The sequence below is a fragment of the Neofelis nebulosa genome, chromosome 12, assembly GCF_028018385.1.
Source record: "Neofelis nebulosa isolate mNeoNeb1 chromosome 12, mNeoNeb1.pri, whole genome shotgun sequence".
NCBI classification, from domain to species: domain Eukaryota; kingdom Metazoa; phylum Chordata; class Mammalia; order Carnivora; family Felidae; genus Neofelis; species Neofelis nebulosa.
Window position 1 is genome coordinate 36,530,324 of NC_080793.1, and position 13,416 is coordinate 36,543,739.

At 38.0% G+C, this 13,416-nt stretch overlaps 1 protein-coding gene across 4 annotated transcripts in view; it reads right to left on the reverse strand.

Annotated features, from left to right (window-relative positions):
• Positions 1–259: 259 nt before the first annotated feature.
• Positions 260–13,416, reverse strand: part of MELK (maternal embryonic leucine zipper kinase) — a 99,498-nt gene continuing 86,341 nt past the window's right edge. For 2 of the 4 annotated variants that reach the window (XM_058694901.1, XM_058694900.1), the window contains exons 17-18: positions 9,890–9,993; positions 6,974–7,501 (exon numbers count right to left, since the gene is read on the reverse strand). In XM_058694901.1, coding sequence (XP_058550884.1) covers positions 7,324–7,501; positions 9,890–9,993 — 282 coding nt within the window. In that variant the 3' untranslated portion in view covers positions 6,974–7,323. Of the gene's footprint in view, positions 519–6,973; positions 7,502–7,734; positions 8,554–9,889; positions 9,994–13,416 lie in introns of those variants that run through there. The other 2 variants (XR_009251597.1, XM_058694902.1) reach the window with 2 other exon arrangements.

The following is a 13,416-nucleotide window of genomic DNA, read 5'->3' on the forward strand; positions in this document are numbered from 1 at the left end:
GAGAGAGGGAGACACAGAATCAGAAACAGGCTCCAGGCTCCGAGCCATCAGCCCAGAGCCTGACGCGGGGCTCGAACTCACGGAACGCGAGATCGTGACCTGGCTGAAGTCGGACGCTTAACCGACTGCGCCACCCAGGCGCCCCTATTTCATACATTTTTTAATAGTTTCTCTTGTCACAGTATACATTCCTTCCTGAGATAGCCCAGCTTCTCAAATGATGTAATTCACATACAGTAATACTACAGACTGAATGTTTGTGTCTGCCCTCCATCCTCAATTCATACGTTGAAAACTTGATCTCCAATGTGATGGTGTCCAGAGGTAGGGCTTTGGGAGGTGATTAGGTCATGAGGATGGAGCCGTCATGAATGGGATTCGTGCCTTTACAAAAGAGACCTCAGAGAGCTTCCTCATTTCTTCCACCATGTAGGGTCACAGGGAGAAGACAGCTGCCTGAACCAGGCAGCAGGCATCTGCCAGCACCTTGATCTTGGGGGATTTCTCAGCCTCCAGAACTGTGAAAAATAAGTGCTGTTTAATGTTTGTTTATTTTTGAGAGACAGAGAGAGACAGCATGAGCAGGGGAGGGGCAGAGAGAGAGGGAGACATAGAACATGAAGCAGGCTCCAGGTTCTGAGCTGTCAGCACAGAGCCCAATTTAGGGCTTGAACTCCCGAGCCATGAAATCATGACCTGAGCCAAAGTAGGACGCTTAACAGACTGAGCCACCCAGGAGCCCCTTAAATAGGTGCTGTTTAAGCCATCCAGTCTATGGTACTTTGCTATAGCAGCCTGAACAGATTCAGACAAACTAGAGTTTCCTCTTTGTGCTATAAAGTTTGATAGGATTTCACAAATGTGTAATAGTACTTATCCACCATTACAGTATCATACAGAATAGTTTTACCACCCTAAAAATTCCCATGCTTCACTGATTCAAAACTACTTCCCATCCCCTGGCAACCACTGATTTTTTTTAATGTCTCTATAGTTTTACCCCTTCCAGAATGCCGTATAATTATAATCGTACAATGGGTAGCCTCTTCAGATTGGCTTTTTTTCGCTTAGTAATATGCATTTAATATTCCTTCAGGTCCTTTTGTGGCTTGATACCTCATTTCTTTCTATTGTTGAAAAATATTCAATTATATGGATGTACCAAAGTCTGTTTATCCACTCACATACTGAAGAATATTTTTGTGGCTTCCAATTTTTGACAATTATGAATATACATTCACACACAAGTTTTTGTGGACCTAGGTTTTCAAATCCATTGGGCAAAGACCTAGGAGCACAATTACTGAATTACATAGTGAGGTTATGTTTAGCTTTATAAGACACTGTCAAACTGTCTTCCAAAGTGGATGTGTTATCTTGCACTCCAGCAGCAATGAATGAGAGTTCCTGTTGCTCCACATCCTTTGTGGCATTTGGTATTGTCCACTTCTTGGATTTTAGCCATTGTAATAGGTGTGTAGTGGCATCTTATTTTAACTTGAAATTCTCTAAAGACAAATGATGTTGAGCATCTTGTCATACATTTATTTCCATCCATGTATCTACTTTGGTGAAGTATTGTTCAGATCTTTTGCCCATTTTTAAAATTGTGCTGTTTTCGTACAGTTTTCAGATTCTTTTTTTTTTTTTTAAGGTTTATTTATTTATTTTGAGAGGAGGGGCGTGTGGGAGGGGCACAGAGAGAGAGCCCTCTGCAAGGCTTGAACTCACAAACTGTAAGATCATGACCAGGGCTGAAACAAGGGTTGGACTCTTAACCGACTGAGCCACCCAGGTGTACAAGAATTCTTTTATATTTTGGATACAAGTCATTTATCAGATGTATTTAGCAAATATTTTCTCCCATTCTGTAGGTTCTCTTTTCATTTTTTTTTTTGATGGTGTCCTCTGAAGCACAAAAGTTTTTCATTTTGGTGAAGTCCAATGTATCTATTTTTCCACTTGTTGCTTCTGCTTTTCATATCTTATTATATAACCATTGCCTAATCAAAGGTTTCTTTTACTCCCACATTTTTTTTCTAAGAATTTTTATCATTTTAGCCTTTACATTTAGGTTCTGATCCATTTTAAGTTAATTTTTTCAATATGGTGTGAGGGGTCCAACTTCATTTTTTGCATGTGGATATCCAATTACCGGAACACCATTTTTTTTTTTTTTAAGATTTTATTTTTTAACTAATCTCCACACCATGAAGTCACAACCTTAAGTTCAAAAGTTGCATGTTCTACCAATTGAGCCAGCCAGGTGCCCCTGAACACCATTTGTTGAAAAGACTGTTCTTTTACCCCACGGAGTTGTCCTGGTGTCTTTGTCAAAAATCAGTTGACAATTGTGACGGGCAGAATGCCCCTGCACCATAGACATTGCATCCTAATTCCTGGGATCTAGGAATATGATGTTCCATGTCAAAAGAGAATTAAGATTGCAAACAGAATTAAGGTTGCCAACAGCTAACCTTAAGACAGGGAAATACTCCTGCATTACATGAGTGGGCCCAATGTAATCATTACGGTCTTTAAAAGTGGAAGAGGGAGAGAAGAGTTCTGAGTCAGAGGGAAACGTGACTGTGGAGGGAGTGATGTGATGCAAAAAGGACCCAACTTGCCTTCGTGTGAAGATGGAGGAAGATGGCCATGAACTGAGAAATGTGGGCAGCCTCCAGAAATTAGAAAATGTAAGGAAACGGATCCTAACCCAGAACCTACAGAAAGGCTTTAAAATATATAATTCTACAGGCCCATATTACACAATAATCAAAAACAAGCTCTTTAAAAAATGCATAAAATCACTGTGGAACCAAGAAGCTGAAAGTCTTTCAGTTCTTATTTCCTTAGTAGACTATATTCTTACTAATTACCTTCACCAAGAAGAATCACATAACACACTCAGCTGTAGTAAATTACACTGTAATAAGGTCTGAATTAGCCAAGTTTTCCTACATCTTAACCGGTTTGTGTAAGATTGCTGCTATAGAAAGAAGCAATCTTTTGATAAGTATCATATATAATAATGCTTTCCTATATGATACAAGTTCAGGAGAGAGGTATTACGTCTGTTTCTAGTATAGGAAAGAGCATGGACTTTGGAGCCTGTCATGCCTGATTCAAATCCAATACACTTACAGGTTTTACGACCTTGAGAGAGTTATTACTTTGCCTGAGACTCAGCTTTCTCCTCTGTAAAAAGGGATACCCCCAACCATGCAGAGTTAGTGTAAAGACTAAATGAGTTCATATGTTTAGATTTTAAAACATTTATCTAAATCAAGGGTCAGCAAACTTTTTCTGTAAACACTTTATAATTGTAAATATTCTTTGCAGGACATACAGTCTGTCACATTTACTCAACTCTGCCACTGTAGCACAGAAACAGTCATAGATAAGATGAGTTTCAATAGAACTATCAAAAGAGGCTATAGAGGTGGCCCATAGGCCATAGTCTACTAATGCCTGACATAAATCATCCAGTGCAGTGGCTGGCACATAGTGGGTGTTCAATACTAGGTACTATGATCATTACTCTCTTTTTCCCTATCACAGCCAACAAACACAATCCTTTATTGCTCATACGACTCATTCACCATTCTATCATTCCCAATTTGTAAAATATTCAATATTACCTACAGTGCTGCTGCCAAAGTTTCTCGGTCACTCTATTCCCAGTATGCAAACAAGTGATTCATTATCTTCCACACTGTCATCTGGATCACAGACAGAGGTTCAGATAGGAGGTTCAGGACTACTGGTTCAGTTCAATACTTAAATCCCTTTTATGACCTGTCCTATGAATGGCTGTCCAACATGTCTGAACACCTCCAATGACAGGGAAACCACCAAATTCCTAGCACCCTTTCTCTTGTCAGGAAGCTTGGACTTTTTCTGAAAACCCTTTTACTGTAAGCTTAACTTCAATATGGTTCAACTTCATAAGTATATACTGAGTAAATACGGAGACCACAAAGATGAGTAAGATATAACCTCTACCTCCAACTTCTCACTGGACTTTGTCTGCCACTGTCACCCAAACAAGCCTCGTGTTCTCCCTTCATGACAGACATTCAGGTATTCGGAGGTTGGTGCCCTAAGTTGTTCCCCAAACTCCCAGTTCCTTCAACCGTTCCTCAGAGGCTCCCTCCCCACTTCACACTGCCTTCCTCTGGACATAAAATGCACACACACTCTCCAAAGAAGTCCAGGTGTGGCTGGACAACGGAAAGTGAAGCCAACCTAAAACTATGCACATTTAGCTTAGCACCAACGATCTAAACGAACAAAAGCAGCCTCATTTCCTCAACTCACAACTATACTCCTTTAATTTTCCAAGTGGTTCTATAATATTTGAGCTAAGTGATAGATTTTAGATGATATGGCAAACATTAACATTTCTTTTCCTTAAAGAAAAGGAAGATTTAGGCTAAATAGCAGTCAGGGTATCTATTTTTACTTGATCCAGTCTGATGGAGCCAATAACAGCATTTCTAGGCTGAATTAATACCAAAAAAAAATTGTTTTTAATTTTAATTTTTAAAAATTTTTTTTTTCAACATTTTTTATTTATTTTTGGGACAGAGAGAGACAGAGCATGAACGGGGGAGGGGCAGAGAGAGAGGGAGACACAGAATCGGAAACAGGCTCCAGGCTCCGAGCCATCAGCCCGGAGCCTGACGCGGGGCTCGAACTCACGGACCGCGAGATCGTGACCTGGCTGAAGTCAGACGCTTAACCGACTGCGCCACCCAGGCGCCCCTAATTTTAATTTTTAAAGTAAATATACTAAGAAACTCCAATGTAAGGACTGCAATTGTAAGATAGATGTTTACAAAGGAAAAAACAATAGAAAATAGTATCACGCTTATAGTAAGGCTAAGCAGTGTTTTATAAATATATTTATGTGTAATGCATCCCAAAGTAAAACAGACTTCTTACTGTGGTTCATGGCGAAAAGTTTTTGAAAAACACTATTCCAGACCATGCCATCTGCCATTGGGACAGAAGAGTGATTCTTCTCTTATGTTTTATAAAAATAAAAATAGATGGACTTTAGAAAATTTTAAACTTTTGTTTTTCAAAAGATACCATCAAGAAAGTAAAAAAACTACCTACAAGAATGAGAGAAAAAATTTGCAAATCATATATTTGATAAGGGACTTACAGCTGGAGCTATAGACTTCTTGCAACTCAATAATAAAAAGATAAACAACCCAATTAAAAATGGCCAAAGGATCTGAACAGATATTTCTCCAAAAAGATGTACGACCAATAAGCACATGAAAAGATGCTCAACATCATTAGTCACTAGGGAAAAGCAAATCAAAACCATAATGAGATACCACTTCACAGAGCTAAAATAAAATGGGCAGACAATAACAAATGTTATAGAGAACGGAGAAAAATTAGAACCCTCATAGATCACTGGTGGGATCATAAAATGGTAAGCAGTTTGTCAGTTCCTCAAAATGTTGAATGACTCAGCAATTCCACTCCTAGGTATACATACACACAAGAGAACTGGAAACATATGACCACACAAAAATCTGTACACAAATGTTCACAGCAACATTATTCACAATAGCCAAGAAGTATAAACAAACCAAATGTCTACCCATTGATAAATGGATAAACAAAACGTGATATATCCATACAATGGGATATTAAGCTGTAAAATGGAATGAAGTAGTGACACATGATAGAAAATAATGAATCTTGAGAAAGAAGCCAGACGCAACAGGCACATATTGTATGAGTCCATTCATATGAAATGTCCAGAACACTCAAATCCAGAGACAGAAAGTAGATTAGTGGGTGCCAGGAGCTGTAAGGTGGGGGAACTGGGAGTGACCACTACTGGATACAGGGTTTCTCTTTGACATGATGAAAATGTTCTAAAATTAGATTATGGGGATGGCTGCACAAATGTGATTATAACTAAACCCACTGAATTGTACACTTTAAAGAGGTGAATATTACAATATGTGAATTATATTTCAATAGAGCTATTATAAAAAATGTAAAACCCTTGAACGGCTTCCCTTTGCCAAAACAGTTTATTGGAGCATTGAGGTTCCTTCAAATTCTTTTGTCACTTACTTCCAACTTAGTGTTTAACCCTCGTCTCCTACTATTTCCCCCTTGCACCACCTTCTGCCTCCGCCCTCAACACGGCATGACCATTTTAGATTTCCATGCCTTTGCACATACACTTCTTGTTGTCAAGAATGTCATATTCCCTCTTCTCTTTCTGATGAACGTCTATATATCCTTCAAGACAAATACTGTTTCCTCCAAAAAATCATCCTTAGTCCTCCAGACAAAGTTGGTCATCCCCTCTATGCTATAAATACTAGTTTAAGCATCTCCCCTTAATAGATTCTGAACTCCTTGAGTTTACTAGACAGTATTATCTTCAGCCCCAGGACCTAAACCATTTAGTAAATGTTTACTGAATAAATGAGTGACAGAATACTCCCTCACTACGGACTAGAAGTAGTCAGCTATTTTTTCTCCAACTAGTTTAATTGGTAAAATCCATACAAATACAACTTGAGTGCTAGCCTTTAGAGACCAATAAAATGAAATAAAAATACAAATTTGGGGCCAACATTGAGACTTAAGGAAAATTACCATAAAGTAACATTTCATGGGGGCTCACAGTTCAGATACTTATCATTGTTGACCGAACACACTTACTGAAGTCAATACTCTTTTATTCAACATATTAAATGTGTTTTTTAACTCTGGTAACCACAGCTGTGACTTAGTTAACGATCTCAATAAATCCTACTTAAATCAGAGACAGGAAAAAATTATGCAAATGAATTCTTATCTGTTTTTTCTGCCCAAGGCATATTTGATAACAGATAAAACATCTCCAAATAGTCTCTACTTAATTGTCAGGAAGCCATTTGAGGTTTTATTTGTATCAAAACCAAATACAAAGAAAAGGAGAAGCCTGCCATATTCACAAATGATTTTATTCAGAAAGAAATTACACATTAAAAGGAGACATAGTTGAGAGCTTAATTTCACATATGGAAGTGAATCTAGGAAAGTCAACAGTTATTAATATACAAAACCACATGATTAAAAAAGACAGTAATAGATAATGACAGATGGGCTTGCCTTAGACTCATCTGCAAAATATCTTTTGTTTAAAAACAAAAAGATATTTGTCTTTAAGACAGCTCTTTAGAAACAAGTCTAGAGTTCCAGTGGACTTTAAAAATCAAACCAATCATACCATTCTACACACAGGCTGTATCACACCCATATTCATTCATCCAGCAGGGGTAAACCAGCCAACAGTTATACCTTGCAGCTAGACAGGATGTCTTCCACTAATCTCTTGTAAACCCAGGCATCACCCTTAAGCCGCTGCCTCTTGATACCCACCACGTCGGGTTTCTGAAGCTGGCACACTTCTAGTTCAAACTGCATTGTCACTTTACCAAAGTCTGACTGTGTTTGACACTTCAGTGTATACCTATGAAAACAAGATAAGAAGCCAGTTAGTAGCAGAACCATGAATATTCTGTATAAGAAATCTCTAAGCCCATAGGAGGCCAGTGGAGAAAACAAACCATTATTTCATTAAGCAATATCTTACTGCTTACAGTTTCCAAATGACTTAGCTATACCTTAATCATGGAGCATGACTAGTGTTTTTGCAAAAGCTGAACTAAGATCTTAAGAAAGAATAAAGATGAAAGGCTTTACCAGAACTTTCTCTTGTCCAAAGAAAAGCCTTCTTTTCATAGCTACCAATGCCATTTATGCTCAAGAAATCTTCTGGTCTTCCTTATGCAACTCTTTCAACAGTGTAATCCATGAACAGTAGGCCATTTCCACAATGTTCACAACAAAGGAAAGCACGGGGAAGATTAAGAATATTTTTTTGTGTGCACCTCATCAGAAAATTCTTTCATATAAATAAAGCTGAAGCCACCAACCTGTCAGAAGGGTGTGTGTTTCTGAGGTTTTTCTAATAGTAATAAGAGGTTATGATCATTACACTTTATGGCAGAGTTATAACAGAAAGCCCATGGAGATGGTCCATTTACATGGTTGAAACACATGGTGTGTGTGTGTGTGTGTGTGTGTGTGTGTGTGTGTGTGTGTGTATAAATAAAATTAGAACTGCCATATAACAATTCTGAAAATGGAAAAGCCCAGGCCAAATGAAGTCTTAAAGACATCTTAAGACTTAAGAATCAGGTATGTTCCTGCAAAGTTACATAAATTGAATTCATGTAAATCAACTTTTTAATTAGTTTGCAAAATATTTTCATTTTATTTGTCTTACTAAATAATAGACAACAGGATCAATTTTAAATATCAGTTCCCTAAATATGTGGGGCACGTGATTAGATACTGTTCCACAGAAGCGTGGAGAAATTACTTGTATCTGTTATGTATTTGAGGTTTTACAAAATATCATTCTTTCTCTTACTTAGTTATGTGTTTGGGGTCTTCATCTCTTAAAAATGAGCAGTCATCATCAGACATGCCAAAAGAAGTATTCTGTAGTTAAGGTTCCTGACGGGAAGATGAAGCATAGGGCAATTCAGTCATATGGAGAGAAAAGCCAATTCTTCATGAATGAAAAAAGATAATAATAGAATATACCTGAGATTAGTAACATCACATCCCTGAAAAACTTAGCTTTTGATGTTCTTCTTTGTCACAAAGAAGTTAAACAGAAGAGATAAAAAGGGAAAAAAAGGGATCAAGGCAGACACTTTGCTGTTGATGAGTAAGTTAGATGGATAAATTATTGGTTAACAGCTAGTTGGCAGTCTGATAGAAAGATCACATGCTGAAGGAATTACTGAAGGCTTTCTAATATAGATTTGGCTAGAGGTTCTGGACCCACCGCTAAACTGCAAGCGTGAAGAACGGGTCAGAGCGAGTTATATGTGTTCTGATGATGCCTAAAGAAGAAAGCCAGGGTCCAGGTAAGGAATGCTTACCAACATGTACAGATAATGAAAAGTAAAATTACTTTTGCAAAAGATTGTTTCTTAAAATCTTCCTCTAAATTGAACATCTAGTTAAATGTTTTTTATTGAACGTTGAAATCTAGTTAAATGTTTTTTATATCAATTAGTGGCTCTTTTTATCTGCCTCAATAATGAAATTTGAAAGACATCACTGGAAATACTTAGAAATATGAACATCTTAGGTAACGAGAAGAGGTCTGGCCATTCAGACCATGAGATCACAGCCACAGAGGCTTTGCCGGCAGCTCACTGAACGGTGGGAGAGTTAAGGTGAAATAATTTCCTAAAATGGTGAAAACCCAGTCCTGTCCAACAGCAAGTCATAAACGAAAGGATTCTATAAACCCCTGATTGGTCTGAGGTGTCTCGACTGGAAAAAAAAAACTGGAAGGAGTTCAGATTTTTCCTATTTTGAAAAGTCTAATTTTGAAAGTGGTGACAATATGGCACTAGCTCATACAAAACCAAAGAAGCTAAATTATGAACAATGACACTGCCATAAGAGCTTTTTTGATGAAAATGAGGTGGGAAAAAAATTTTTTTTAAAAAGAGAAGAATCAATACATGTCTTCTCAAAGCTCAAAAGATATCAAGTAATAAATGCAACAGCCTTGGGGTGCCAGGGTGGCTCAGTCGGTTAGGCGTCCGACTTCGGCTTAGGTCATGATCTCGCGGTCCGTGAGTTCAAGCCCCGCGTCGGGCTCTGTGCTGACAGCTCAGAGCCTGGAGCCTGTTTCAGATTCTGTGTCTCCCTCTCTCTCTGACCTTCCCCCATTCATGCTCTGTCTCTCTCTGTCTCAAAAATTGAATAAATGTTAAAAAAATGTTTAAAAAAATAAATAAATGCAACAGCCTCTAAGTGTGCTTCTTACCCCTTTTGTACAAAGTCAACATGCTTCTTTGGAAGAACAGACATTATTTCATTCAAGAGTTGATCTGGATTCACTAGTTTGGTTGTAGTCACATTATAGTGAAGCTTAAAAAAGAAAAAGAAGGGCTATGAAGTAAATCTTTACATCAACACAGACACCATCCTACCTAACTCAGAGATCCCAAAATCATTATAGCACCAGTTCAAATGGAAGCATTTCCAGAAAAATACTGAATTTACAACCAATTCTTGGTAAGCTGGAATAAGATGGCACTGGAAAGCTTGGAGAAATTAACTTTCACTAGCAAGTACATCCATATCATCCTTTTTAACTTTTCATCCTCTTCTCCCACCCATTTTTTTTAATGAAATACATAAATATTAATTAACATCTATCTGTTTGAGCTTTACTTGTTTCTCCCTTCTTATGCTATGCCAGAAACATTAATTGTCCTAAGATGTAAACTGTGAGAGATGAAACAAATGGCCCAGGAAATGTGGTTTGAATATATACCTGACCCTTGAAAAACGCAAGGGCTAGGAGTACTGACCCTTCATGCAGTTAAAAATCCACATATAACTTTCGACTCCCACAAAACTTAATAGCCTGTTGACCGAAAGCCTTACAGATACCATAACAATCAGTTAACACATATTCTGTATGTTATGTGTATTATATTCTAAGTTTGTACAATATAATAAGCTAGAGAAAAGAAAATGTTAAAAAAATAAAAAGGAAAGCGGGAGGCTGGGTGGCTAGGTCGGTTATGCGTCCGACTTTAGCTCAGGTTCTGATCTCATGGTTCGTGAGTTCAAGCCCCATATCGGGCTCTGTGCTGACAGCTCAGAGCCTGGAGCCTGCTTCAGATTCTGTGTCTCCTTCTCTCTCTGCCCCTCCCCCACTCGTGCTCTATTTCTCTGTCTCTCAAAATAAATAAACGTTAAAAAAAATTTTTTTTTAAAAGGGAAGGGAACATATATTTACAGTACTGTACCATATTTATCAATACTGTAAGTTTACACTGTTTACAAGATGAATCCTCTATCTTCTATTAGTACCTACAAAAATACTGTCTTATATGATACAAAACATGACGGATGTTACATGTATTACTAACACTAGATATCAAAAATGAAAAGATAATATGGAAAAGAAATTCATATTTATTTACAGGTGTATTTATTTATTTACTCATGCATTGATAACGAAAAACCAGCAGTATGACTGCTTCATGGTAGCCTGGTGTAATCAATATGATTGCTTCACAGTAGCTTAGCCTACACACTAATGAATAAATGGTTATAATATTCTATGGGATACAGTAATACAGTCACATTCATAATACAGTATTAGAAACACTGTTATATATATTTTTAAAAACACCTACTGGTGATGGTAGGCTGATAAGCAGTTTCTCCAAAGACAAGAGAAGCATACTGTACAGTAATGTTATTCTTTGAAAACAAAGTCACGAAACAGTAAGAAAACTAACACATTATTAATTTTATATTAAATACCACTCACCTTGTGTCTAAGTAAAGATAGGCTATCCACTTCCATATGAGTCTTGCACACAAGGTTCTACATGAGGAATACTCAGGTAATGATGATGATGGCACAAAAACGTCTCCTATGGCTCTTGTCATACAGTTACTACACGTTCACATAACACACACACATACACCACAGGTAAGTTTATTAAGTGTATGTCATGGTGATTATTTACTGCTCATCAGGTAGAAGTGGATCATCATAAAGTCCTTCATCCTCCTCTTTTTCATGCTGAGTCGGCTGAGGAGGAGAGGTTGTTCTTGCTGTCTCAGGGTGGCAGAGGTGGAAGAGGCAGAAGGGGATGAGAAGGGGCAGGCACACTTGGTGGAACTTCCTGGAAATACGTTGTAATTTCTGTCTGACTTTATGCTTTTTCATTTTTCTAAAAAATGTTTCTGTCCAGTACCAATCCTCCTCCTATCATTTGCTTCAGTTTCAGTGCCCATATCATAAAAGGCTCCATGTCAGAAAAGAAGTAAAAAGTAGTCCTGAATTATCAAAACCCTTTTGCCAGTTTGTCTAATGTCAATTTGGTTTCTAGCACTGCTTGTTCTACACGTTCTTCCTCATCATGTCACTGGTTCAGATCACTTCTCTCCATCAACTTATCTTCTGTTAATTCTTCTGGCGTGGTGTCTATCAGCTCTTGACTTTCTCCCCATATCTTGAAGCCCCACAAACACCCTTTTTTGCCATATCCACAAACTCTTTCATAATCTCTCTGTTTGGCTCTGCCGTAAACCCTGTGAAGTTATGCACAACATGTGGACAGTTTTCTCCAGCAGAAATTTGTTTTAGGCTTAGGCTTTCATGATTTTTCTGTTACAACAATGGCATCTTCAATGATGTAATCCTTCTAGACCTTCATGACATTCTCTTCCATAATGCTGACAACCCTTTCCATAGTACTGTGTGTAATGAGCCTTAAAGGTCCTTATGACCCCCTCTTCTAGACGAGGAATTAGAGATGCCATGTCTGGGGACAAGCACACCACTTCGACACCTTCAGTGTTGATCTCATAGGATTCTGGGTGGTCAGCGGCATTGTCCAATATCAAAAGAACTTTATTTTTTTGTTTGTTTTTGGGGTTTTTGGGGTTTTTTTTTATTTTTTTCAATATATGAAATTTATTGTCAAATTGGTTTCCATACAACACCCAGTGCTCATCCCAAAAGGTGCCCTCTTCAATACCCATCACTCACCCTCCCCTCCCTCCCACCCGCCATCAACCCTCAGTTTGTTCAAAAGAACTTTAAAAGGCAGTCCTTGGGGCGCCTAAGTGATTCGGTCGGTTAAGCATCTGATTTGGATTCTTGATTTCGGCTCAGGTCATCATCTCACGGTGGTGAGATGGAGCCTCACGTTCAGCTCTGCACAGAGCATGGAGCCTACTTAAGATCGATCCTTCCTTCCTCCCTCTCTCCCTCTCTCTCTCTCCTTCTGCCCCTCTCCCCTGCTCTCTCTCTAAAAATAAATAAAATAAAATAAAAAAATTAAGGCAGTCCCTTACTGGCAAGGTACTTTTTGACTTCATTGATGAAATCTATCCAGAAAGAGAGTTCTTATTGTCTATATCTTCTTGTACAACCAAAAGATTGGCAGTTGATGGTCATATTTTCCCTTCAAGACTCAGGGGTTAGCAGCTTTATAAGACAAGGGCAGTGCTGATCATAAACCCAACTGCATTTGCATAGAATAGTAGAGCTAGCCTATCCCTTCCTGCCTTAAAGGCTAGTGCTTCTTTTTCTTCCTTACTAGTCAATGTCTTTTGTGGCATTTTTTTTTTCCGGAATAGGGTAATTTTGTCTGCTATTCAGGAAGATATTCTTTTTCCTCAATGATTTTCTTAATGGCATCTGGGAACCAGTATCTACTGCCTCTTGGTCAGCAGAAGTTGCTTCTCTTGTTATCTTAACTTTTTTTTTTTTTTTTAATGTTTATCTTTATTTTTGAGACAGAGAGAGACAGAGCATGA